This window comes from Cicer arietinum, chromosome 6 (assembly GCF_000331145.2).
Source record: "Cicer arietinum cultivar CDC Frontier isolate Library 1 chromosome 6, Cicar.CDCFrontier_v2.0, whole genome shotgun sequence".
NCBI lineage: Eukaryota > Viridiplantae > Streptophyta > Magnoliopsida > Fabales > Fabaceae > Cicer > Cicer arietinum.
The window spans coordinates 15,329,604-15,356,132 of NC_021165.2; the positions used below are offsets into that span (position 1 = coordinate 15,329,604).

At 33.9% G+C, this 26,529-nt stretch overlaps 4 protein-coding genes across 12 annotated transcripts in view; 3 read left to right on the plus strand and 1 right to left on the minus strand.

Moving 5' to 3' along the window:
* The first annotated feature begins 3,168 nt into the window (after positions 1 to 3,168).
* LOC101499089 (RNA polymerase II C-terminal domain phosphatase-like 1) lies at positions 3,169 to 12,689 on the plus strand. 2 transcript variants are annotated; one of them, XR_003473338.2, is made up of 17 exons: positions 3,169 to 3,927; positions 4,584 to 5,054; positions 5,406 to 5,616; positions 6,241 to 6,398; positions 6,506 to 6,576; positions 6,787 to 6,892; positions 7,014 to 7,097; positions 7,192 to 7,776; positions 7,872 to 7,935; positions 8,380 to 8,510; positions 8,643 to 8,696; positions 9,044 to 9,140; positions 10,463 to 10,698; positions 10,810 to 10,893; positions 11,173 to 11,226; positions 11,361 to 11,426; positions 11,537 to 11,602. XR_003473338.2 is itself a non-coding variant. In XM_004504975.4 (17 exons), exons 1-17 carry the CDS (start codon positions 3,676 to 3,678, stop codon positions 12,034 to 12,036), a joined length of 2,856 nt encoding a protein of 951 aa, XP_004505032.1. In that variant the 5' UTR covers positions 3,171 to 3,675; the 3' UTR covers positions 12,037 to 12,689. The 2 variants fall into 2 exon arrangements, 1 of the variants encoding a protein (XP_004505032.1); XM_004504975.4 differs by lacking the exon at positions 11,173 to 11,226 and adding an exon at positions 11,928 to 12,689 and having other exon boundaries at positions 3,171 to 3,927; positions 11,537 to 11,613.
* Positions 12,690 to 15,360: 2,671 nt separating this feature from the next.
* LOC101499406 (uncharacterized) lies at positions 15,361 to 19,655 on the plus strand. Its single transcript, XM_004504976.4, has 2 exons — positions 15,361 to 18,965; positions 19,199 to 19,655. The coding sequence occupies exon 1, from the start codon at positions 15,407 to 15,409 to the stop codon at positions 18,548 to 18,550; it is 3,144 nt and encodes a 1,047-aa protein (XP_004505033.2). The 5' UTR covers positions 15,361 to 15,406; the 3' UTR covers positions 18,551 to 18,965; positions 19,199 to 19,655.
* Positions 19,656 to 20,311: 656 nt separating this feature from the next.
* Positions 20,312 to 23,627, plus strand: LOC101499711 (clathrin light chain 2-like). Its single transcript, XM_004504977.4, has 3 exons — positions 20,312 to 20,726; positions 22,682 to 22,835; positions 22,932 to 23,627. Exons 1-3 carry the CDS (start codon positions 20,416 to 20,418, stop codon positions 23,364 to 23,366), a joined length of 900 nt encoding a protein of 299 aa, XP_004505034.1. The 5' UTR covers positions 20,312 to 20,415; the 3' UTR covers positions 23,367 to 23,627.
* A 1,041-nt stretch (positions 23,628 to 24,668) lies between these two features.
* The window catches only part of LOC101500022 (cold-responsive protein kinase 1-like), a 6,159-nt gene continuing 4,298 nt past the window's right edge, over positions 24,669 to 26,529 (minus strand). For all 8 annotated transcript variants that reach the window (XM_073369892.1, XM_073369891.1, XM_073369890.1 and 5 more), the window contains 2 exons: positions 25,396 to 25,546; positions 24,669 to 25,190 (listed from right to left, as the gene is read on the minus strand). In XM_073369892.1, the coding sequence (XP_073225993.1) occupies positions 24,876 to 25,190; positions 25,396 to 25,546 (466 nt within the window). In that variant the 3' untranslated portion in view covers positions 24,669 to 24,875. The remainder of the gene's footprint in view (positions 25,191 to 25,395; positions 25,547 to 26,529) is intronic.

Here is a 26,529-nt window from a genome sequence, read left to right on the forward strand (position 1 = left end):
CCCATTCCTGCGCCATCCATGTCATCATTATGATAAAAACATCTAGAGTTTCGGCTCGATGCAGTCTGGTAACATCTCCTCATATTAGGAAGTAGGTTTTGAAACAGTATGAAAAGACATAGTCAATAAAAGTATATGGTAGTCTCAATGAATACCGAATAACTGGTAGTTTGAACGGTGAAAATCAGTCAAGGAAAATCTTCCCCTAATAGGATATATAGGATTCTATAAGCAAGTATGAGGGTAGTGGGAAATAAGTGAGCTAATAGTGGTGCATTTGTTCAATGTCTTAAATCCATCGAAGTAGCATGTGACTTCGCCGCTACTTCGTTTCTAACTTGCTACTTCGTTTCTAACTTTCAATGGCAGATGCAATTGCTCAACGAATACTTCTCAACAAATAATTGTTTAATATAAATTATATATAAGAGGAAGAATTAATTCCAACACTTATATTCACTATCACAATTTCACATAAATCTTCGTTCGTGTTGTGGTAATACTCTTATAATCCATACACTCAAATGTTGTTCCTTTTTGCACGACATATTTAAAGAAAAGTTGCGAGGTTGTCCGCTATAGAAGGAATTATCAATGACAAATTATATGTGGTAGATCATTTTCCATGTCATAAGATATGAATATAGAGAAGTATCAAGTTTAGGCCTAGCAAATAATTAAGGTAATTATAGTCGGGGTGTATGAGGTAGAATATAGTGAATTTAAAATTGGATTTATGTTTGGAAGATTCTTGATAAAATTTAAAATTGAAACACTATACAACCACCGAACAATGTCAACCCCTCTTATTTGTCCATGCATTACTTTATAGTGTTGTTCATTTTCAACACTTATTTTTTGTTCCTTTTATTAACATCTTTCTAAAAAATTACCCGACCCATGTTTGTACCTCCAAATATGCAAATCAACATATTTTGTAGTCATTACTTGGTACGTGTAAATTTTATTACGCAACTGCTTGTTGTGGGTCGCATGGGCGTCGAAAGATGATTAGGGAGATAAGGAGAAGCACGAAAAACAAAAGCTCCACTAATACAAAAAATGGTAAATTAAATATTTTTGAATGATAAATTTCCCTTATATGAACTATAGACTGATCTTCTATATTTGGCATAATTGTATTTTCTGCCTTCTAATTTTTAATTTTTTTAATTGTGTAATTTTAGTCTCCTTAATTAAAAATAAACGATTTTGACCTATTATTTATCATATTTTTTATTTTGCCGTCTTCCGCTTGTTTCCCCATTTTCATTTTGTAATGTAGCATGACATGTAATTTTCTAATGACGTGATAAAATTTGTTTATTTTAATTAATTAAATAAAAAAAAATTAGAATCTCTAGGAATAAAAAATGAAGCACATATCCATACTAGGTTGAAGAAAAAGAAAAAGAAAAACATTTGAATTGAGGTAGAAGCAAAAAAAGAAAAAATCAATTTGAATTATCTTAATTTTATAATTGAACATCTCAATCAAATTATACAACCTTATTCGTTATCTTTCCTCATTCTATCTACATTCTCCTTCTCCTTCCCCCTATTTTTTCTCCTTGTCTCTCCTCCTCCTTTCCTCTTTCTATCTTTCCTTTTTTTAAATGTATGATTTAAATAGGATTTTAAAAGAATATAAGATTTAAAAAGATTTTATGAATTTACAAATTTTCAAATAACTCAATGAATTTTAAGCTTAAAGAGAAATTATTACAACAAAGTATTTTCAACACACTTTTTTTATTTGTTAAAATTTAAATAATTCTCACAAAATGTAATTTCATGTATTTAAAATCAAGAGAATCATTTCACACACAAAAAAATCATCATTATTGTATCAACATAATCTTCAATTATCCATGAAGATTAACAATTTATTTTATTTTGATGATTCTTATCTTATATGCAATATCTGTATTGTTATAATTTCTGTTATGTTTTTTAAGGATGCATAACGAACTTAATAATCTATTTTTATTTTTATCATTATTATCTTAATATATAATATCTTAAAGATTAGTTATACTAATTACTATTATCAACTCAAATACATTTTTTAATAATGAATTAAGAAGATTATCACCTCATTTTTATTTTTAGTTATTATCGTATTATGTATTATTTTGTGAATTATATCACAACTTAAATTTGAGAAACACACACCTTATATTTGATGTAACTTAACAAATTTATGTTCCACTAATTTTATTTTATTTATTATATATAACATGATAAAAATAAAGTAATATAAAATTTAAGATTGGTTTAGATGGTTAGGAAGAGAGAGGGGAAAAGGGAGAGAGAAAAGAGATGGCGAGAGAAATAAATAAATAAAAGATAATTCATCCAAATTTTATGTTGCAGGAAAACATTATTTTCTATTAAAATTTCACTAATTTTTTTTACCACATCCCATGAAATATATTTTGGAAAACAATTCATTAAAATTTAAAAATTATTGAATAGCACAATTTTTTATTTATAAATTATAAAAAATCTTGATTGAATATAATTAAATTTCTATATTTTAGTTAAAACATCCAAACAATTTTAATTGAATATTTCACTAAATTAAAATTTTAATTAAATATCTCAAGACTTTTTCATCACAAGAAATCTTTTAAAATCCTAATCAAATAAATTAATGTTTTCTATATTCTTTCTTAACATTAACGAATAAAGTTTGTATAATACTAATAATCTTTTATAAAAAACTTTTTGATCCTTCAAAACCTTTCTAATCCCTTCTGAAACATTTAATTTTTCATGCCAAACAATAAACTTTTTAATATGTCATTAAAAACAATTAATAAAATACTAATAACAGACTAAACATATCTGTTTTTTAAACAAATAAATCACAAAATAATTACAATGACTCCAAATGAAAATGACTTAACAACTACTGTACACATATTTTATATATATATATATATATTTCTACAATAATATTTTTTTAAAGTAAGTAAAACATTTATAAAAAGGGTAAGATAGAAAGAAAATGTGTTTTTCCTTTTATTCTATAAGAAAAAAAATAAAAAATGTTAATTAATTTTGTGCAACTAAACTTTATCATTAAACCAGTCAAAAAATAGCTTTTTTTAAAAAAACCTGTCATTTTTTAACGCTGGTATTATTATTTAATTGAAGTGGCTTACGCAATAGGGTGCAAGTACTATTTTTGACCTTTCGTTTTCTGGATCTAGGGTTTCTCCTTCTGACGAATTGCTCTTGAATCTCCAATTCATCATCTTCACACACAAAAAAACCCATCTTCAAACCCTAGTTACCAGCGCCACCTAAACAATACTTTTTCATCGCAAAAAAAAAAAAATCAAATCAATCGCCTTCTTACGAATCGGAGATTCACGATCACGCACACGCCTCAAGTTTTAGGGTTTCATCGAATATTATTATTTTTTCACCCTAATCGCCGTCACCGTCACCTTCAATCACGGATCTAAACAAAACGGCCTAAATTTCATTTTATTTTATATATATACATATTTTCTTTCCGGTAATTCAAAAAAATCAGATGAAATCTTAAACCGTTCTTGACGGTAATTATGATATGAATACTTTTTCCCTTACTTACGTGGAATATTGATGAAATTTCCAAAGACTTTGTGTTTGTGATTTTGATTTGAAGGGACCAAAAAAAAAATGTATAAATCGTTGGTGTATCAAGGGGAGGTGGTGTTGGGTGAGGTAGATATATACCCAGAAGTGAACAACAACAACAAGAATTTCAAGGAAATCCGAATTAGTCACTTCACGCAACCCAGTGAGAGGTGCCTACCACTTGCTGTGCTTCACACTATTACCTCTTCTGGTGTTTGCTTCAAAATGGAGTCAAAGACACAGCAGCAGGATCCACTCTTTCACTTGCACAACTTGTGTTTCAGAGAGAACAAGGTAAAAATCAAAATCAAGATCAAAATTAAAATAAAGAAAATGAGAGAAAAAAAGCCACTAAAACCCTATGATTTTGGACAAAATCTGAAAGGACTCATCGCCCTTGAATCTATGGATAAACTCACTTATGACTTGACTTGTATATTAATGTTGACATAATTTTTATTAATAATTTCCCTGAACTTACTAAATTTGCATACCTAATATTCAGCATTACGTCTAAATTGAATTGGGGTGTTCTGATGTTCAGTGAGATTATTTTCTGAAGCAGTTGTTGCTAAGGCTGAGAACTTTGTGATTGTTAGTGAAATTAGTATCTGTGCTGGTTAGGGTTTTTGGTAACACAAAGAGCCTTAAAATATAATGGAGTTTTCGATGGCACTCTAAGGTGTAATAAATGATTATTTTCATGACTTTTACAGAATGGTAAACCTGTCCATTCTGTATCATAGTGAAAAGATGGGTTGGGTTGTTTATGATATCATATTGATTTTGGCACTGTGGTTCTTTAGCATTTTCCTAACTTCCACTGGCTTACAATGCAGTGTTTCTTTTCTGCATTGTCGCACTTAAATTTATGCAGTTATCTGTTACATTTTTTTACACTCAATTTTCTTGTTGAATTTTAATAATGGTCACAATATTGGCTTCTGCAGACTGCTGTTATGCCGCTGTGTGGGGAAGAGATGCATTTGGTTGCTATGCATTCGCGGAGTAATGGAAGACCATGTTTCTGGGGATACATTGTTGGCATGGGACTTTATAATTCATGCCTTATGATGTTAAATCTCAGATGTTTGGGTATAGTGTTTGATTTGGATGAGACACTTATTGTAGCAAACACAATGCGCTCATTTGAGGATAGAATTGATGCGCTTCAGAGAAAAATAAACTCTGAGGTAGATCCACAACGAATTTCTGGCATGCAGGCAGAAGTCAAGCGCTACCTAGAAGACAAGAGTATATTGAAGCAGTATGTGGAAAATGATCAGGTTGTTGATAATGGGAAAGTGTTAAAAGCTCAATCTGAGCTTGTTCCGGCATTATCTGACAGTCATCAGCCCATAGTTCGACCACTGATAAGGTTACACGAAAAAAACATTATTTTGACACGCATCAATCCACAGGTATATAATTACTTCTTTTATCCAATCATTTATTGATATCTACTCTCACATCTTGTGGCTGTGTATTTTATTCTATCGGGTCCTGTTTTCAAATGATATGTCATATTTCTAATTATCAACTATTCCTTTTTTGGATCAAGGAAACACTCGGGCACTTTTCATTGCAACTAGTGGTTTGATTTGTGCCTTAGAGCACAGTGTGATTTTCACATTATTGTGCTACTATATCGAAAGTTTGATTTATGTGTAGACCGACAAATAATAGTGTGTTTTATCTATTTTTTTAAACATATATAAGCAGAAAAAGTTCTCAGAATAATTAGTCTAACAAAAACTAGTGTGTTTTGAAAGATTCGCGATACAAGTGTTCTTGTGAGGTTGAGACCTGCATGGGAAGATCTTCGGAGCTACCTGACTGCAAGAGGGCGCAAGCGTTTTGAAGTTTATGTTTGCACAATGGCTGAAAGGGACTATGCACTAGAAATGTGGAGACTTCTTGATCCAGATTCAAATTTGATCAATTCAAAAGAGCTTTTAGGTCGCATTGTATGTGTTAAGTCTGGTATGTTTGTGAGGTGCATTGTTGTTTTATTCTTTCCTATTATTTTTGTTTTCAATGAGAAGCTGTATATTTGTAATAGAGCACCTGAAAGAAGCAAATTTGAGCATGAGCACAGCTTATAAGGAAAAAGCGCTTATAGAACAGGTTTAATTATTTTGTCCATCCCCAAACTATTTGAGAATTTTTAAAAAGGTCACTTTGAAGTATAAAAGTCTGTAATTGAGGCCATGAACTTGTCAATAATTTGTAATTGGATCCTTAAACTTTCAAATAGTTTTTAATTAGGTCCCTTAAATTGAAGACCTAGTTTCAAACTATTTAAAAGTTCAGGGACCTGAATGCAAATTATTTAAAAGTTCAGGCATCTGATTAATAATTGAGGACACATATACAATTTATTGACAAGTTTAGAGACCCAATTTTTTTTCAGGGACTTATTTAAAAATTCTCAAATAGTTTAGGGGCCCGATAGAGTAATTAAATATTTTAAAATTAACCTGAGTTTTATCTAGAGATGCAACTTGTGTATGCTTTATTATTGCACTGGACTGCATGCTCTGTGTTTCTGCTACTTCTATTTAATTCACTTTTAATTCTTCTCGTGTTTCAATAACATTATAATAGGTTTGAAAAAGTCATTGTTCAATGTCTTCCAAGATGGCTTATGCCATCCAAAGATGGCTTTAGTAATTGATGATCGCTTGAAAGTGTGGGATGAGAAAGATCAACCTCGGGTGCATGTTGTCCCTGCATTTGCTCCATACTATGCTCCTCAAGCTGAGGTATATTTGCTTGCATACATGGTTGGAAACTTAATACTTTCAGATGCATGAATGAATTTTCATCCTTTTTGTAGTGATTTGAACTTATTAACTTGTTTGTCTTGTAGGCAAGCAATACTATCCCTGTCTTGTGCGTTGCAAGAAATGTTGCTTGCAATGTTAGAGGCGGCTTCTTTAAGTAAGTTATATCTTGCCAAAGTTATATTTATTTGCACACTGGAAAGGAAGGGGAAAATACACTGATTCACTGATTTCACCTGCCTAACTGGGAAATTCTATATTTAATAGTTTAGAGGCTGATTTCTAAGCATTTAATTATCTCCAATTGGTATAAAGATAAATGCTCCATAGAATTCTTGGGCCTAATTACGACTCGATTTTGTGATAGGGATTTTGATGATGGTCTTCTACAAAAGATTTCTCAAATTGCCTATGAAAACAATACCAGAGATATATCTCCTGCCCCTGACGTGAGCAATTATTTAGTTTCAGAGGTAAGTGTATTTCCACGTACAACTTTACACATGATGTTATTTTAATTTGGTGTATCATTTGATTTTCTGTCATATGTATTTGTGCGTGTTTAACTGTTTATGCTTTACTTCTTCTACTCAGGATGATGGATCTGCTTCCTATGCAAACAGAGATCCATTTGCGTTTGATGGCATGGCTGATGCTGAGGTAGAAAGAAAATTGAAGGTAATAAATCTGACCTCTGAGTGAAAATTTGTGATTTACATCTGATTAAATATGAAGCTTGTCTTATCTTTTCTGTGATTGTACTTTCTGCTAGGATGCAATATCAGCAGCTTCAGCTATTCCTATGACAACTGCCAAGTTAGATCCCAGGCTCACTTCTTCTCTTCAGTATACAATGGTATCTCCTGGTTCAGTTCTGCCACCTGCAGCCCAAGCATCTATGATACCATTGCCTCACACACAGTTCCCTCAACCTGCTACACTAGTAAAACCTATTGGTCAAGTTGCCCCTTCAGAATTGAGCTTGCATAGTTCTCCTGCTAGAGAAGAAGGTGAAGTACCTGAATCAGAATTAGACCCAGATACAAGGCGAAGACTTCTAATATTGCAACATGGACAAGATAACAGGGATCATACATCTAGTGAACCTCCATTTCCCCTTAAACATCCCGTACAAGTTTCGGCCCGTGTACCACCACGTGGGGGATGGTTTCCTGTAGAAGAGGAGATTGGTTCCCAGCCACCAAACCGAGTAATACCTAAAGAAATTGCTTTAGATTCTGGTCCATCGCGTATTGAGAAGCACCGGCTTCATCAACAACCCTTTTTCCCCAAGGTTGATGGCTCTATTTCATCTGATAGAGCTCTCCACGAGACCAACCAAAGATTGCCTAAGGAGGTAATGACCGTATTTCAGTCTATCATTTGATGTTTCACAGTTGCCTCAGACTTTTGGCTTATTTAGTGAATTAACTTAAGATACTTTCTTTCCAGATGTACCATAGAGATGATCGCTCAAGAGTAAGCCATATGCTCTCTAGTTATCCATCGTTATCCGGTAAGCTATAACACTTGTCCCTACATGTTTGTTGATTCTCTTCAGTCTCCTTCCCAAGCATTCTCTTTTCATTTACTGATAGTGCCTTGATGCATTTACTTAGCTCTGAAGATGGTTACATGCTTAATTAAAATGATTTCTTTTTGAATTTTTGTGATTTTTCAGTGATGAGTAATTAAGTTTGTTTTTTGGATTATTGTTTTCTTGTGAAATAGGAAGTCTACTTTTTGGCTACCACAAACATGTTTTTCTGTAAAATAAACATATCTGTTGATCTTCCTTTATTTACCTGTTCACTAGACACAAGCATCCGAAAAACCTTATATGAAACTTCAGAATGTATTTTTAGTTTAGTTCTTGTGTGCGTGTGCTTTTTTTTCTTTCCCAGTTCTGTTTGTTTTAGTGCTATCATTAGAATGACTATATCTCATGGTTGTTGTGAAGGCGATGACACCCCCTTTGGTAGGTCATCTTCCAGCCACAGGGATTTCGACTCTGAATCTGGTCATTCTGTATTCAATGCGGAAACACCAGCTATAGTATTACAAGAAATTGCACTGAAGTGTGGAACTAAGGTAAGCTGAAATATGTTTGTCTGCTAGAAAATAGTTAGATGGCATCGTTACACTTATTACTGTCTCATTGTACTATTTAAGCTTTCTTTGGTTTGTGTACCCAGAATGTTTCTTTGCTTTTGATATGAACAGGTGGAATTTACATCATCTTTGGCTGCGAGTAGAGAGCTGCAGTTCTCCATCGAGGTATCTTTCTTTATAGGCAGTGAGATTTTATGATTCCTTGTTCTTTATGTTTGCACGACTTTTTAAGTTTTACATTTTTCTATACAAAACTAGGGGGCTATTTATTCGTTGGGATAAATTTCTCATATTTTTGAATCAGTGACTGTGCTGCACTTGATATATATTTTTCACTACGTTTAATTAACTAAACAAATTGGTTTTGTCCTATATAGTTGTAGACTATACCAGTTATTTGACTTTTCCAAGGTTGGGTGTGCTAATAATGAGTAATGTCATTTTAAATTTTTTTTACTGGGGAAGTAGTTGATATACTTTTGTCATCTGGTAATTGTCATCATTATTTGCAGGCATGGTTTTCTGGGAAAAAAATTGGCCATGGTTTTGGCAGAACTAGAATGGAAGCTCAATATAAGGCTGCTGAGGATTCTATTAAACATTTGGCTGGTAGGACATTACAATTTTTGGAAGTTTGTGTCTTGCTACAGCAATATACAGGACTGTTAGAATATAAGAAAAATATCTTATATATCTCATATGATTATTTTTTTAAATTAGTATCTCTTCAGATTACTTTCCACATTACTTAGTTATTATCATGACTTGTTTCTCTATTCATTTCAATTAGGATTAGGAGTATAGTCCTCTATAAATAGGGGGTTTGGGGTTAGTGCCTGGTCTTTTTGTATCTTCAAGTCATCAATCATAATCATATTTTAGCCTTTATTTTCTCTCTCATCTCTTTATCTAAAACCCGATAACAATAACGCCATAATTTCCTTTAAAATCATGTTTGGGGACAAACCATTTAAATCTAAATCCTTCTCAACGGTTGCCTATAGTTTTTCTTGGTCTCCCTTTTACCCCTTAGACCCTACCCTTGAGCTACCCTCCATTTCATCTACTCTTCATTACTAGGGTTTCTATTAGTTTCTATACACATGCTAAACCCACCCAAAGCGAGACTCTACTGTCCAAGGACTCGTTTTGGTCCTACAAAAATGTGGATGACGTTGTAATAAAAAAAATTCAGATCAAAAGCAGGGCCTACCTTACTAGAGCAGCCCCATTGGGTTAGTATTGAGGCTTACTAAATGGCATAAATAGTCTTATAGTATTGTCCTGTCATCTACAAAACTTTAGCTTAGAGCATGTTAGAGATCTAAAGCAATTCTTGGGTCTCCTCCTTACAGATTAAACTTTTTAAGAGTGATCTTTTGACATAGCATCAAAAGTTTCTATGACCAAATATCAAGATTTTGAACCTGGCTGGCCTGTTCTTTATTAGTACATTAGATTTCAGCATAAGGTAAAAAAGGCCTATTTATTGTCCTTGTTTCAAGCTTGGACGACTCTTGGATGAGGCAATGTCTTTGAAATTGGAAAGGGCAAATCCGTCCTTAGGCTTCATCCAGTAGTTTCAAATTTTAGGAGAGTTGGTCTAAACTATCTTTTTTTTATTAAGCAGTCTAAACTATCTTTATATAGGAATGCCTTTAGCTAGGAAGAAAGATAGAAAATTGATCAAGATACATGGTTAGATTCCGAGGTATATGATTATGAATAAGAAACTATACTAAACCATCTAAAATCCCCTATAAGATCCTAGCATCACAAGAAATGATTAAGCAAGTAACATTTTCAAAGGCACACACACACACATTGCGTGCTAATGTTATTTTGTAATCATGTTCTTACTTTTTCTATTACTGTTTTCCTCTTTTAAAAAAAATAGTAAATAGATTTTGATCTTTTGGTCTTTTTTGTAGATATATATTTGTCGCGTGCTAAGGATGAGTCTGGTTCTGCATTTGGTGATGTGAGTGGATTTCCTAATGCAAATGACAATGGTTATGTGGGTAATGTTAGTTCTCTTGGCAATCAGCCATTGCCTAAAGAGGAGTCAGTCTCATTTTCAGCAGCATCAGATCCATCAAGGGTTTTAGATCCTAGGTTGGACGTCTCTAAGAGGTCAATGGGTTCAGTCTCTGCCCTAAAGGAATTGGTGAGATTCATAATTAATTGGCCGGCCTATCCCTCTGAACCATACTTTTGTTAACCTCAGTTGAAGTTTATGTTTTTAACATGTTATAACTTCTGTTTTCAATTTCTTCAGTGCATGGTTGAGGGTCTTGGTGTCAATTTTCTATCACTGCCTGCTCCAGTGTCAACAAATTCAGTAGATGAAGTGCATGCACAGGTTGGTAATCAAATGCTTCTGTGGTCTGAACCATTTCATTTTAAAAGGCCATTTTCATTGAATTGTAGAATGGTTATGCCTTCTTTCTAAACCTCTGTTTTCGTTTTTATTCCTTTGAGAGGGAAAAAGAGGCTAAGAGAGACATTTTGTTTTATGTTTGGATTTTTCCCTATATTTTTGTCTGTTAGGCAGTTTGGTGGGCAGGATGAAATATCAGAAATATTGTTATTTTCCCTTCTGTTTATTGTGGTTTACTATTCTTATTTTTGAGGACGGAAGTTGAAGGGTGGTACTGGGCGGAAATTTTCATTTAGTAAATGAAATCTGGGTCAGGTATGTCATGAGGTAGTAGCCCATGTGACTTATAAACCATGACATAAAAGCCTTCTCTGCCATAATACAATTTCTTATCTTTTTTTAATGTTAACAAAGCCCTGGTAGTATTTTAATAAAATTCTCCATTTTAGGTCGAGATAGATGGCCAGGTCTATGGTAAAGGGACTGGAATAACATGGGACGAGGCTAAAATGCAGGTGTTTCTTTAATGCTTAAACAATATTTATGCATTTGATATCTTCTTCCTTGAATTTAATTAACTTTCTTACATATGTTGTTGGAGCACTAAGATGCATTCTTTCTTCAGGCTGCTGAGAAGGCACTTGGAAGTCTAAGAACAACAATTCACGGCCAAGGCATTCAGAGAAGGCAGCTTTCTCCCAGGTCCATTCTTTTTTTCCAACTAAATAATGGATGGACTTCGGTCTATAACTCTACTCTCTCCAATGTGTTGTTCTTTCTTAATCTAGCACATGGTTTATTTGCATCCATTTGAATTTTGAAGTTTGTCCCATCTTCAAATCTTCAAAATCTATATCACCAGTGGTTTGCCAAACCTCTACAGATAGAATTGGCATCTAACATTGATTTGCTCTTTTATTTTAAAGTTATTTATTTTCTTATGTCATTTAATATTCCTTGTGGCAACTATTTTTCTTCATTGGTCATTAAATCATAGTTTTTGTTATGTGAATCAGGCCATTTCAGGGATTGTCAAATAAACGTTTGAAGCAAGAACATCCGCGAACTCTGCAACGATTTGCATCTTCTGGTAGATATCCCAGGAACGCTCCACCAATTCCTTGACAAGAGCATTGGGCTTTTCTATCTTACTTACCGGTATGACTGTTGGTTGGGGCTGCATGTATATGTTACTGATTCTACAATGTGGAGGGTGGTGGCTGTCCGGTTGGACCATTTCCACTTAATGGGTGAGTGCTTGTCCTCAGTCTTTTTGTCACCGAGCTCAATGCCAATATAGAACACGACATTTTGTACCAATGTATGATCCTCACCGATGTGGGGCAAGACACTGGTCAAAGATTGATTTTGTAAGATGTTCACATGTTGGTGATCCCAACTCCCAAGCAATGCAGAATTGGTTGTGTTGTGTGGATATATGCTTTGAGACCGGTTCACAAGACAAGATGATGAGGCAAGTCCAATGCAATGCAATGCATACTCAAGAGGAACCAACCCAACCTATTGGAACTGAGAATTGATTCAGCGTTTATCTTTCTAACTCAAGTGATGGTACAAGTACAGCCATTCAGTACAGGTCCTTTTTTTTTTGGTTTTCAGTTTTCACTAACATAACCGGGTAGTAGTTTTTCATTCCACCAATCCTATCACCTCACACCCTCTAAAGACTCTGTTATTAACGGAGCCTTTGAGATTGGTGAATTTGCATAGTTTTGTAACTTATATTGAGAATAATAACAGTTTCCCAATTGTGATTATCTGTCAATTTTGTTCTGCAAGTCGTCTTTTTGGTGAGAGTTATGCATTATATATCTATCTCAAAATGATATGCAAACATATTTAAAGGGATGTATTGGATTGAGAGTGTAATCCAAGCATCTCTATAAGGGGAGAGTAACTAAAATCAAAATTTTCACACGCCAAGTAGTGTGAGTTGAAAAAGAAAGAAAGTAATATTAAAGTAAAGAAATGAAATGAGAAGAGAGTAATAGATGAATTATTGCGAGAGGAACGGTGATTTTCTTTTAGTTGTATTTGGTTTTTATTATAACCCATAGGATATAAAATCCTTGTATTTGGTCACCCTCTTCAAACAGCAACAAAGCAGTTTATGAATTAGTTTTACAAATTATATATCTATGCAACCATGGTTCCAAGCCAGAGTCAGCCCATGCACAATAGCTTGCAACTACATTGTTTTTTTTGTTTGCATTGATGTACCCTCTAAGCAAACCTCCATAACTAGATCGACATTGTTTCTTTAAGAGCAACCATCAATATAGTAAGATAATTATGTATTTCCCAAAAAGATTGTAGTAGTATGCACTTTTTGGAGAATAAACCCCACTGTCAGCAGGATGTCGGATTAGGTAAAATTAGTTTTGATTGACATACACGGAACATCTAATTTTAGATCTTCTGCCAACTGAGTCAGAGGATTGAAATTCCAAACATCATCATGACAGATTTTAAGAAAGTTTAAATCATGCATGTAAACACAAGGGATTCTATCACACAATTGGTTGTATGTAGCCATTTCTAATGACAGATATGTCATCATTTCCAAATCTAGCAATATAACCTTGCTCTAAGATATCAACAACTTTGACAATTGATTGCCAAGTATGAGAAGCACACATACAATCTGTATCAACTACCATTATGAATTTGTCTTGTAGTTGGTATATATGAATCTGACCCAAAATTTGTGAGATTGATGGGTGATTTCCCAAACATGTTTGTCAAGCATAAAAGTATTCCTATGTCTAGCTTTCTTCAATCTCAAACCCCCTCTACCAACAAACTCACATTGCTCAATTCATATAAGAGCATCTTCAACGGTAGCCAAAATGAGTTCGTTCGTTAGGTGTAGTTACATAACATTCAGTTTTTGGTGAGTTCATTGTTGGAGATGTGTCAAGCTGTCATCACCGTTCTTTCATGAAGGAATGATACTTTGATTAAAATGATGTGGCACAGTGGATCCCATTTAATGAACTCATTTTGAGCTCACCGTTGGAGGTGCTCTAAAGAAAAGCGAGAACATGCGAGTATAAAATATTCATATGATAAAATGAAAAATTAAAATGAAATTATTTTTATACTTGGTTATAGATGATAAAAGAGAATTATTTAATGTAATATCTAATTAAGTAAAATGTAAAAGGTTTACCTAAAAAAGAAAAATATAAAAGTTATATAATAACTAACTATTATGGAGGGATCATAAAAAATAAAAATAAAACAAAACGAAGTGTACAGAGGATTGTGTGAAATATGTGGTCGCAAACAATTCAAATTCCTATCGTGGATCTCTTTGGAATATTCAACAAAAAAACAAAAAACTATATAGAGTCGATCACAAATTTCACACATTCACCAAATCAATATAATTATGATTATGTTAGTTTCCGTCCATATTTCATTCTCAATATTTTAAAAAATAAAAATAAAAAATTGTTTACTATTTACATTGTCCGATCTTGATCTACCTATCACCAATGTAGCCCAGCTAAATCGGGTCGAAATATTAGTTGTTAATTTCTTGTTGGCGTAATAAAGTTTGAAGCGATTGATTTCACTGATGCTAGTGATTTTTTTTTTTAATTATAAATATCGATTTAAAACAACACAAATAAAATTCGTTGAAATTAAAAACGATAAATCTGTGAACAAGCTCACAACATCTAGATTAATAGTATAAAATAACAAAATACATACGAATTTGATAAAATTAAAGTGATTGAAATACTCGAATATCAGAATCTGCAATATTGACGATACTAAACTAATTATTTCAATTTGTTTGTAAATGATCAAATTTAATTAACTAATTTGAACAAAATGATCATCGTAGTGAGACGAGAAAATCAAACAACATTGCAGTTAACAAACGAAAGAACGAAAAATATAAATAAAATAGATCTACCTAAGAATCACTTATTTATATAAAAGATAGAGAAAAAACAATATAGATAATAATTTTAGATAAAAAAATAACTTTAAATTATCTTCTATGATGAAGAAGGAGAACTTGAGAGCAGAAGTAGCGGCACTAGGTTATTGATTGAGTATAGAAATGTAATGCTAGTGGTTATAATAAGAAAAATTATAAAAATATGTTAAATTTTTAGAAGATTTTTATAAAAAAATTAATAGAAATATTTTAAAATACTAATGGTATAATGCCACATCTAAATATTGATGACATTCGTATATTATTTTATATAAGGCTTTATTTTTATTTTTTTAAGGTGTTTAAGATTTTTCAATAAGCATATATCCAATTATAAATTATTTAAAAAATCACAAAGTACGACTCAAAAAAACTCAGAGCAAATTATAAATTATCTAGAAATACATAAATTCAATATATTTGAAATTAATTGACTTAACTAAAAATTATTAACAAATTTTCTTTAAACATTTATTCAAAAAACTCAAATTTATTCAAAGGAAAATTGAGCAAACAAAAATGCTATGCTGCTATATGCAAAATTGCAAAGTACTGTTGCTGTTTGTGGTGATTTCCGCTCTCGCCACAATTCTCCATGACGCCATAACATGTCATTGGAATTTTAAGATGATGATGCATCTAAAGAAGGTACAATCCAAAACCCTTTTGTTCCTTAAACCCATCACAACATTCTCCTCCCAATTCCATAAAGATTCAATTTTGATCCCACCCACGAAGACCCATCTCTACGCTTCATTCTTCATCACCCTCGTTCGTCTCTACTTGAAATGTGGCAGGGTCAACACCGCTTCTGATGCTTTCCTTCGTATGCGTAACCTTGGTCTTGTTCCCACTTTGCCTCTGTGGAATAAGCTTTTGTACGAATTCAATTCCTCTGGTTTGGTTTCTCAGGTAAAAGTTATGTATTCTGATATGGTACTTTGTGGGGTTGTGCCTGATGTTTTTAGTGTTAACGTTTTGGTTCATTCGTTATGTAATGCTGGGGACTTGAATTTGGCTTTAGGTTATCTTAGGAACAATGTTGTTGATATTGATAATGTTACCTATAATACTGTTATTTGGGGATTTTGTGAAAAAGGGTTGGTTGATCAGGGTTTTGGTCTGTTGTCTGAGATGGTTAAGAAGGGTTTATGTTTTGATTCAATTACTTGCAATGTACTAGTTAAGGGTTATTGTAAAATTGGATTAGTGCAGTATGCTGAGTGGGTTATGTATAACTTGGTTGGTGGTGGGGTTTCAAAAGATGTTATGGGTTTGAACACTTTGATTGATGGTTATTGTGAAGCTGGTTTGATGAATCAAGCATTGGCTTTGATGGAGAATAGCTGGTGGAGTGATGTTAAGGTTGATGTTGTTACTTATAATACTTTGATCAAAGGTTTTTGTAAAATGGGTGATCTTACTAGGGCCGAGTCTCTTTTCAATGAGATTTTGAGCTTTCAGAAAGACGAAGATCGGTTGGAAAGTTATGATGTTGTAACTCGGAACAAGATAAGGAATTTGTGTCCGACAGTTGTCACGTACACAACATTAATTTCTGCCTACTGTAAGTATGTTGGAGTTGAAGAATCCCTTTCTTTGTATGAGCAAATGATTATGAATGGAATCATGCCGGATGTGGTTACTTGTAGTTCTATTCTTTATGGACTCAGCAGGCATGGTAAATTAACCGAGGCGACAGTTTTGTTTAGAGAGATGTATGAAATGGGTTTAGATCCTAATCACGTCTCCTACTCTATAATTATTAATTCGTTGTTCAAATCAGGGAGGGCTATGGAAGCTTTAAGTCTTCAAAGCCAAATGGTTGTTCGGGGCATTTATTTTGATATAGTTATGTGCACAACTATGATGGTTGGACTTTTCAAAGTTGGGAAATCTAAAGAAGCGGAGGAAATGTTCCAAAGCATTTCAAAGCTCAATCTTGTCCCAAACTGTGTCGCCTATTCGGCATTGCTCGATGGGTATTGCAAGTTAGGAGACATGGAATTTGCCGAGTTAGTGTTACAAAGAATGGAGCAGGAACATGTTCCTCCAAATGTTATTACCTTTTCTTCTATTATAAATGGATATGCTAAAAAAGGAATGTTTCATAAAGCAGTTGATGTGTTAAGGGAGATGGTCCAAAGGAATATTATGCCGAATACTATTGTTTACGCGATTTTAATTGATGCCTATTTTAGGGCAGGCAAACAAGACGCCGCTGCCGGTTTCTATAAGGAAATGCAATTGCGTGGATTGGAGGAAAACAATATCATATTCAATATCTTATTGAACAACTTGAAAAGAGTTGGGAGGATGGAGGAAGCTCAATTGTTGATTAAAGATATGCACTCCAAGGGTATTGATCCAGATATTGTTAACTACTCTTCACTAATAGATGGCTACTTTAAAGAAGGAAACGAATTGGCCGCTCTTTCCATAGTTCAGGAAATGGCAGAGAAAAACACTCGGTTTGATGTCGTTGCTTACAATACTTTGATTAAGGGGCTTTTGAGGCTGGGGAAATATGAACCACAATCTGTGTGTTCAAGAATGGTAGAATTGGGTTTGGCTCCTGATTGTGTTACATATAACACTATAATCAACACATACTGCATAAAAGGTAACATAGGAAATGCTATCGATCTCTTGAATGAGATGAAGAGCTACAGGATAATGCCAAATGCAGTCACTTATAACATTTTGATTGGTGGGCTTTGTAAAACTGGTGCAATTGAAAAAGCGATGGGTGTTTTAAATGAAATGTTGGTTATGGGGTTTATACCTACCCCAATTACTCATAAATTTCTGCTTAAGGCATCTTCGAGGAGTAAAAGAGCAGATGCAATTTTGCAAATTCACAAGAAGCTTGTCGCCATGGGCCTCGAACTCAACCGTACTGTGTATAACACACTAATCACTGTATTATGCAGGTTAGGGATGACTAAAAGGGCAAATGTTGTCCTCAATGAAATGGTAAAAAGTGGAATTTCAGCTGATTATGTTACTTACAATGCCCTTATTCGCGGTTACTGTACAGGCAGTCACGTGGAGAAGGCATTTAAAACTTATTCGCAGATGTTGGTTGATGGAATCTCTCCAAATATTACTACTTACAATACTCTTTTAGGAGGTCTTTCAACTGCCAGTTTGATGGGAGAGACAGATAGATTAGTTAGTGAGATGAAGGAAATAGGACTTGTACCGAATGCCACTACTTATGACATATTGGTTTCTGGCCATGGTAGAGTTGGAAATAAACAAGATTCCATAAAAATTTATTGTGAAATGATAACCAAAGGTTTTGTTCCCACTACAGGAACCTATAATGTACTTATTAGTGATTATGCAAAAGCTGGAAAGATGCGGCAAGCTAGAGAACTTTTGAATGAGATGCTGACAAGAGGAAGAATTCCTAATTCTTCAACATATGACATTCTAATCTGCGGATGGTGCAAGTTATCGTATCAGCCAGAGATCGACCGAGCACTTAAACTGTCATACCGAAACGAGGCAAAAAATTTGCTAAGAGAAATGTGTGAAAAAGGACACGTGCCATCTGACAGCACCCTCTTATTTATCAGTTCCAATTTTTGTATACCTGGAAAAGAGGCTGATGCTCGAAGGTTGTTGAAGGTATTTTCCCAAAAGAAGAACACATGACAAGTGCTCCGAAAGACATACAATGAGTTGATGTGAAACTGCAGGGTATAGCGTTCTAAGCAATTAGAAATAGCTCACTGTCTTGCGATGCTAAACTTTGTATTCATTGGAATGTAATCTTGGATGACGCAAATATATTATCAAATCCTTTATGATCATTCAAGGACCGGATTGGCGCTTGTGAGAAATTGAGAAGCGGTGAATCAGCGATGAATTTTCGTTGCGATGACAGTGGTCAACTGCTACCGGGATGGCGAAAGATATCAAGCAGTGTACTAAATTTGATCATGTTATTTACAATGTTGAAAGTGCATTCTGAAATTGTTCCAGCATTCTCAAACACTCATCAGACTATATAGCTCAAACTGCTGACGAGGTTTCTAAGAACACAATTCTGGCATGCGCCGATTTTCAGGTATATATATAGTAAATCCAATTATTTGATTGTCATGTTATATTTACTTGGGCATGTTGAGGATTGTCCACCTTCTCATAGTGTTATTATTACCCTATAGTTTTTTTCGAAAGAAAAGACCTACATGGAAAGATTGTTGGAGTTAACTATTATAAAAAGACTTAAATTTGATCCATTTTCTAGTGTCAAATTCTGCATCATTATTGTAGTAACTAAGATTTTTTTACTTGCAGTGAAAAGCTTTTTTTTTGTAATGCTTCTTCCAATGATGAAAATCTGATCCAGAAGATTCAACTGGGGGAGCCTCACATATTGCACTTATTTTGTTGTTACTGGTAATGTATTTAGATAGCCTATCAAAATGTTCACACAATGGCTATCAGAATGGACATCAATTCAATCTATCTACCTTGGAGTTGCTATACAATTTTTTTACCAATACTTGTTGGATGGTTTTTGTACCCACTAACCTAAGCAGCTAACATTGTTTGATCCCATTCTATGAATAAGTCACCTTTGAAGACCAAAAATAATTTAGTGGCAGATTATGGGTTAGTGAATTTTCTCAATCAATGTACGGTGTAAATGTAATTTAATCTTCAATTTTATGTATAATGTATAATTTTTTAACCAAAATATGTGTGATACCTCGCTGCAGCGTCAACAATGTTTTTACATTTGTGGCCTTGAGTGTTGTTTTTTAAAGATATTAAATACATTTCTTATATAATGCATTTTCAATAAGCTCTCTATTAGAAATTAGTTACTTTGTTAATCAGCTCTCTATAAATAGAGCATCACCGAATTCAATTCAATAAAACTTTAGATGCATTGACTAAAATTGACAATTTTATTTCCGTAAAACAAATATCAGTAGAAGAGAGTTTGAAGAAAATCAATTACTCCCTCTATTTCTTGATCGTACAAAGTTTTTCTACACATGTCGAGAAATGCAGTATAATCAGTTGGTAAATAGCATACTTATTCTATCAAATTTACTTTGATAAAAATGAAAAAAAAGAAATAAATGTGTTCTTCAAAATTTATTGTCAAACTAACACCAATTAGTTACTGACTTAGTGTAAAAATGGAGAAAAAAAACAGTCATTAATTAGTATTTGTCATTGATTATAATTAAAATTTCTAATATTTTTAAGTCTGTTTACCATAGACCACCTATATCTTAAACATTGCGTATCACTTTAGAGAAATAAAAAATACTTATGCGAATTTTTAGCAATAAAAGAAAGTGAGTTTGAAAAATGTGTTTTCTAAAATAAATAGAAAATGAAAAGTAAAAAGTCGTTTTCATTTTTTGATGCAGTGTTCTGTTAATACTTATAACTAAAAGACGATTGTCAATTAGTCACACAGTCTCTGTTTCTCTATCAACTTTCTCCATTCCGTTTAAAGCGTTTCATAGAAAAGAAAGAGAGAGAAACCCGAAGACATGTCCTTCACCGTCGACGACCACCACTTCGCTGCCGGCGACGACACCTTTTCCGGATACGGCGGATACTCCAGCTTCTCCGGCGAAGATATCCCCGTAGATCACTCAACAGCAGCAGTGGAGTCGCCGGAAATATTTGGCTTCAGCGATCAGGATCCGAGTTACGCTCAGTCTCCCTTCGAACCGGTGCACGTAATGGAGAACGGTAACGGATACGGCGACGACGGAATTTTTGTCTCCGACGGACCGGTGCTTCCACCGCCCGGGGAGATGGAGCCAGAGGAAGGTAACGTCCTTCGGGAATGGCGCCGGTAAGTGTTTCAGATTCCTTTTCTGTCTCTTTGTATGTGAATTTGTTAGATCTCGTTTGAATCCGCTTAGATCTATGCTAATTTTGCTTTCATTTCCTAATTGCTTGATCCCAAAGTTTCCTCTTCCACTTGATGTTTTTCACTTGATTGCTAATGTTAGGTTTACGAATCACGATTTAGGAAGTAGAAAGAAGCGAATTGAACTTTCACTAGAAATAGTTACTTGAGCTGTTACAAAAAAAGTGTTTGCTTCACCTATGGAAGTTGGATCTCTGGTTATTGTGTGGTGATGAGCTTTTGAGGGCGGTTTGTTCTTAGCGTCTATTCTATAGTTTGTAGGATCTATTTTGTGTGCTCATTTTTGTGGATTGATACAGTGAATCAATATATCTGTTGACCAATTGGAGTGAGATGTTTGTACTCAATTTGACTATTAAGTGTTCCATTTTCTACGATTATCTCTCCCCCAGTTAAACTTAGATCTAGCTAGCTATTTACAGATTAGCAGACGAGGATAAAGTTTGATGAGAATAAATTGCTGAATCCTCCTGAAAACATTTGTTGGATGTAATGAGAGTGCTGAGGGAAATATGAGAAACATGTAAGGTATGTTTGAAACAACAATGCAACGTAAGTTTGGGCAAACTATCCGTTCAAAACCGTCAAATATAGGAGTAAGGAACGGTGGAGCTCCTATTGCTTCAAACAGACGATGTTGTGCTTCTAACGGGTTTTAAAACATATGCATATTGTGTGTTTTATGGTAATTGTTTGTTTTGGCAGAATTTTGGTAAACTTGCTAATGTATGCATATTCGTCAAGTGTGAATTTTTCATTGAGTTCATCCTTGTGTAGGTTTACAATGTTCCTCTCTCTTTGTTGCAGCACTTTACTCTGTATTTCTTTCTATTTATTTTTTTTCTTTGGATTTGGCTTCTTTACATGAAGGATTCATTTTGGATGGAAAACTAAGGATTTATGTCAGTTGACTAAAATATCTATAGAGTCCATCATAGTGGTATCAAGAAAAGGTCGGACCCATTAAGGAACTATTGTCGGCAGTCTAACCTTGTAGTTGCAAAATGTTGATTCCATGACTCACTCTTGAACTCCAATCACGTGATAGAAACTCCAACCGAGGCACATTTTTTGTTTAGAAAAATTAAAACAAAATATATTGAATGCAAGCTTAGCAATAGGTAGCAAAATTTTAGTATAGAGGTGGATATTGGACAGCATACCATGGTTCGGTCCATCATATAAAATGATGGGAGATAGACGAAGACATCAACCATAAGATCAAGGCAAGATAGATGAAATTAAGGAATGTTAGGAGTATGGGTAGAGTACACTCAAGCATAAAGGAAAATTTATCACCCAACTATAAGATCTGCAATTTTGTGCGAACTCAATGTTAGATGGTAAATAGTGCATAAAAAGTACATTTAATGTTGCAGAAACAAGATTGTGACAATTTAGAAAGAAAATCATTAAAAAGAAAATTGAAGTAGCTCTCATTGTAGAAAATAATTTTTTCCATCTTAGGTGGTTTGAAAATGTGCAAAAAGGCCTCATAAAAGCATCGATAAGAAGGGTTGAGCTTGAGTAGATGTAGGATAGTCTAGTAATTAAAGGTAGAGTGGGGTGAAAGAAAACCGTAGGTCAGATAATTGAGAGGAATTTAAATGGGCAATCTTTAAACATGGTCTATGACAAAGATACTATGGCGTTGTTTCTTGTTTGATCTATGTAGTCGATCTTACTTAGTGAGAAAACAATTTGGTGGTTGCTGTTAACCATTAAAACAAATACTATTTGTTTGGTTATATGAGGCAAAGTTATTTTGAACCTAAATTGTAGGTCCAGTATTTGCTTGCAATCCGATCTTTGAAGATTTAAGATCTATTATGTGTTTGATGAACCCGGTTGACAATGAAAATGAATTCATTATGCAGTCAAAATGCCATTGAGCTAGACGAGAAGGAGAAAAGGGAAAAAGAAATGAGACTGAAGATTATTGAGGAAGCTGAGGAGTATAAAGTGGGTTTCTATGAGAAAAGGAAGCTCAATGTTGAAACTAACAAGGTTCAAAACAGAGAAAGGGAGAAGGTAAGATTTACACACTCCATATTATCATTACTTTTCACAGTATGATTTGTGTTTTGTTCTTTTAATTTTTATGGATGAACTATGTTTGAGGCGCAGTTGTACTTGGCTAATCAAGAAAATTTCCACAAAGAGGCTGACAAAAATTACTGGAAAGCAATTGGGGAGATAATTCCTCGAGAGGTTGCCAACATTGAGAAGAAAAGAGGCAAAAAGGATCAGGATAAGAACCCATCAATCACTGTTCTCCAAGGCCCTAAGCCAGGCAAACCCACTGATCTTTCTAGGATGCGGCAAATATTGTTAAAGTTGAAACATACACCACCAACTCACATGATTCCTCCTCCACCTGCACCTGTTAAAGACTCCAAAGATGGGAAGGATGGAAAAGAAGCAGCAACTAAACCAAATGGATCAGCACCAGAAAGTGCACCTGGATCACAAGATTCACTACCAACTGATGCTGCCAATAATGGTACTGTAGATTTACCCCAGAAAGAAGCTCCTGCCACAGAGGAGCAGTCTGCTACATAATTTTGTGTATCGTACTTGAGCTCTCGCAATCTTTCTTCTGTTCATTTTTTCCCCTGCATTCTTAACTTTTTTTTTGTGTTCGTTTTTTGTGCATGTTTCTAGTTTGTATGGCCCTTGTTTCTGCATTTTATTTCCAACATTAAGATTTTTCATCAATTAAATCCATTGTTGTCTATTATGACCTTGGTCATTCAAATGTTATATGGGTTTTACTTTTAATACATTCTTTATAAATAATGAAGGGTGTGTTTTTGACTTGTATGATTAAGGGTTTACTTATTTACTTCCTCGTGTCAATTAATTTTTTTCTTTTTTATCCAAGTTGTAAATAGACCGATTAACATTTTGTTTCTTCACAAATATATGTTCTTTTCCACTGTTTTTTTAGTGCTCTAGAATTAATCTTTCCCTTATCACCCAAAAACCAAAATAATAAGAGATGAAATTCACCGCCCTCTCAAACGCAGAAACTTTGGAAAAGAACACATTTGAGAAAACAAATTGAGTACGGTTATTTCTTTATTTTATTTATGAGTGAGGGGCAGCAATTTGATTAATCTGTGTTTTTAACATGTATTACGTTTAGGGTTTACATATGAACCTTGCACGTAGAAGCACTGCCAAGAGAGGACCAAATTAATTTATAGTGGATTTGAAGCAAAGTGAAAACAAAGCTTGGATTTTACTTACTAGTGCAACCTAGCTACTATAACAACGCCAAAAAAATATCCTCATTAGCTGAAGCTGTGCATGTTTGGAAATGCATAGAAACGTGATTTTGATATTTTTGATTATTTATATCAAAATTGTGTTTGACACAAATTAAGTTATTATTATTTGTTTAGATTAACTTATTTTTAACAACAACAAAAAAAAAGTATTTGCTTTACTTCATTGCAACTTCCTACGAGCTATCCAAAAGTTATGTCCCAAAAATAAATTGAATCCAAAAATATCTAATTTAATTATTGGGTTTAACCTTAGGCACAATTGCAGAGAGTTTCAAGGTAATTGAATTTTATGAGGCATTGGCTTCTCCCAAAACATTATCCTTTACATGATGGATGTATTCACAAGTTCATTTCCACGTGTTAAAAATGAAACAATATTCTAAATGCACTTTTTTTAAAAAAGTTTACCTAAGCACCCCTTCATCACCACATTCTTGGTAAATAATATAGATAAAAAAAAAGGGGGGGGGGGGGGGGAAGGAAGTAAAAGAGAACAAAAAGAAGATAATCTATTTTTTATAAAAAAATTGGCGGAGTGAGAATTATTATTAATTAAAGTAACACTAATATGAACATTTTCCAACCTTTCTTAAGGATATTTGAACTCCATTCATTGATATCATATGGTCGACCTCTTACAACTCAGCCCACACCTCGTGAACAAAAAGAATATAATCTATAAAACTAAAAATAGAGAGAAAAATCTCACTTTAAACTTTTTGCCTTTTCATCTATTTTTCAACTCTGCAATTCACACAATACAATTTTGGTTTAGGCTTCACCGTGGGATGACCTGAGTAAAACTGGCAGGGGCTGAGCTAAACTGATTGCTTGTGGACTCAAAGGATGACTTCTTTAGAGAGGATTCACCTGAATCCTGGAAGAACCCTGGTGCCGTAAGTTGCTTTTCATTGAGCCTTATTTTCTTGGAGAGCATATCAACAACCTGTGACATCAATGGCCTTCTGCTTGCTGCTGCTTGCGTGCAGAAGAAAGCTACTTTCATGTACCTAATCACTTCTTCCTCAGGAAATTCAACCATCTCTGGATCCACAAGCTCCAGCAATTTCCCCTCCTCATGAAGTTGCCAGGCCTGTTATTAACAAAAATAAATAAATAAATATTATGTCTAGAATTTAAGTTCCCATTTTCATTTCTTCCTTATTCATTCCCCTCTAAATTCGTTACCAGACAAAAGAGCATCAACCATTGAATTAGCTTAATGATGGTAAATTAACAAAATTTAAAATGCATGATGATGCAATGTAGCTCATAAATATCGGAAGCTGAAGACATACCCATTCTAAAAGGAATTTGTTTGACCCTCCCCAGTTTGTCCTCACACTGCTTTTGCCGCTGATTATTTCAAGTATAAGAACCCCAAAACTATATACATCAGCCTTCATGGTTAACTGCCCACCCATGGCATATTCGGGTGCTAAGTAACCGCTGTGCATATTAGAACAAAAGAAGGTATTCGTGAGTTCTACGGTGTAAGTGTGGATTGAACAATTTTGAACGAGTTAATAGACGAATGAATAAATTAGAAAGTCCAAGTAGTTAAAGAAAATTCACAGTCTACTTATTTCTCCTTTGTGGAGATTGAAGAACATTATTGGTAAACATGAAAACTGAAATATGAGGTATTTCATAGAAATATTGTTCAAAGAAATATGTTGAGGAAAATGTGAGAACTATAATATTTCAGATGTCATAGGATCCAGGAATGTCTTTTATCTATTTTTCCAACACTAAGGTGAGGAAAGTAATTGTGATACAAAGCTGTTTGCCAATAATATCATCTTCTGATTTTTAGTTCAAACAAAAGTGTCATGAAGCTCTTTATTTTTCATAAAAACTACAAACATATTTTCTCTTTTCTCTGTGATCATACTTGTGATATAGTACCACACTTTCAGGTGCATGACTAGCATCAAGAATACAAAATGAGTATCATGGAACCACAACACATTGCCCATGAGTAATGTCTATGCAGCCTAGTTTTACAGAGGTGGGCCCCTTGAATATTGTTGAAGAAATGTGCAGCTGAATTACAAACATTCTACCAATGTATTGCACCTAGTATATATTAAAAAATCATTATCTTGTATCTCCTAATTGACTCGGACATTTTATAATTATTACTGTAGAAATGGTAGTATAGTGTTACAATGTATTTGTTAGGACTGGAATCTGACTAGCAATCCTATCAGTATTCTTCAGTCTAAGCTGGTTTAAATAGAGAGAATACAAGAAATTCTCTTCCTTGAATCAAGGAGAGATTTTAGGGAAACAAAAACATATCATATTTTAAAACAGAAATTTTGCCCTAAAATAAGAAATAATCACGGATTCTCCAACAATTACATTGCTACTACTGCTGTCATATCTAGATGATGCAGGATCACCAAATATGAAGTGTTTCTTTTCCC

Bases quoted from the DNA above. Each gene is read 5' to 3' on its own strand.
- LOC101499089 (XM_004504975.4), top strand. From the start codon at position 3,676: ATGTATAAATCGTTGGTGTATCAAGGGGAGGTGGTGTTGGGTGAGGTA. The intron at 7,098-7,191 runs GTAATAAATCTG...ACTTTCTGCTAG, and splicing joins AGGTAGAAAGAAAATTGAAG to GATGCAATATCAGCAGCTTC. The intron at 7,777-7,871 runs GTAATGACCGTA...CTTTCTTTCCAG, and splicing joins ACCAAAGATTGCCTAAGGAG to ATGTACCATAGAGATGATCG.
- LOC101499406 (XM_004504976.4), top strand. From the start codon at position 15,407: ATGCTATGCTGCTATATGCAAAATTGCAAAGTACTGTTGCTGTTTGTG.
- LOC101499711 (XM_004504977.4), top strand. From the start codon at position 20,416: ATGTCCTTCACCGTCGACGACCACCACTTCGCTGCCGGCGACGACACC. The intron at 20,727-22,681 runs GTAAGTGTTTCA...TTCATTATGCAG, and splicing joins GTCCTTCGGGAATGGCGCCG to TCAAAATGCCATTGAGCTAG. The intron at 22,836-22,931 runs GTAAGATTTACA...TTTGAGGCGCAG, and splicing joins AAAACAGAGAAAGGGAGAAG to TTGTACTTGGCTAATCAAGA.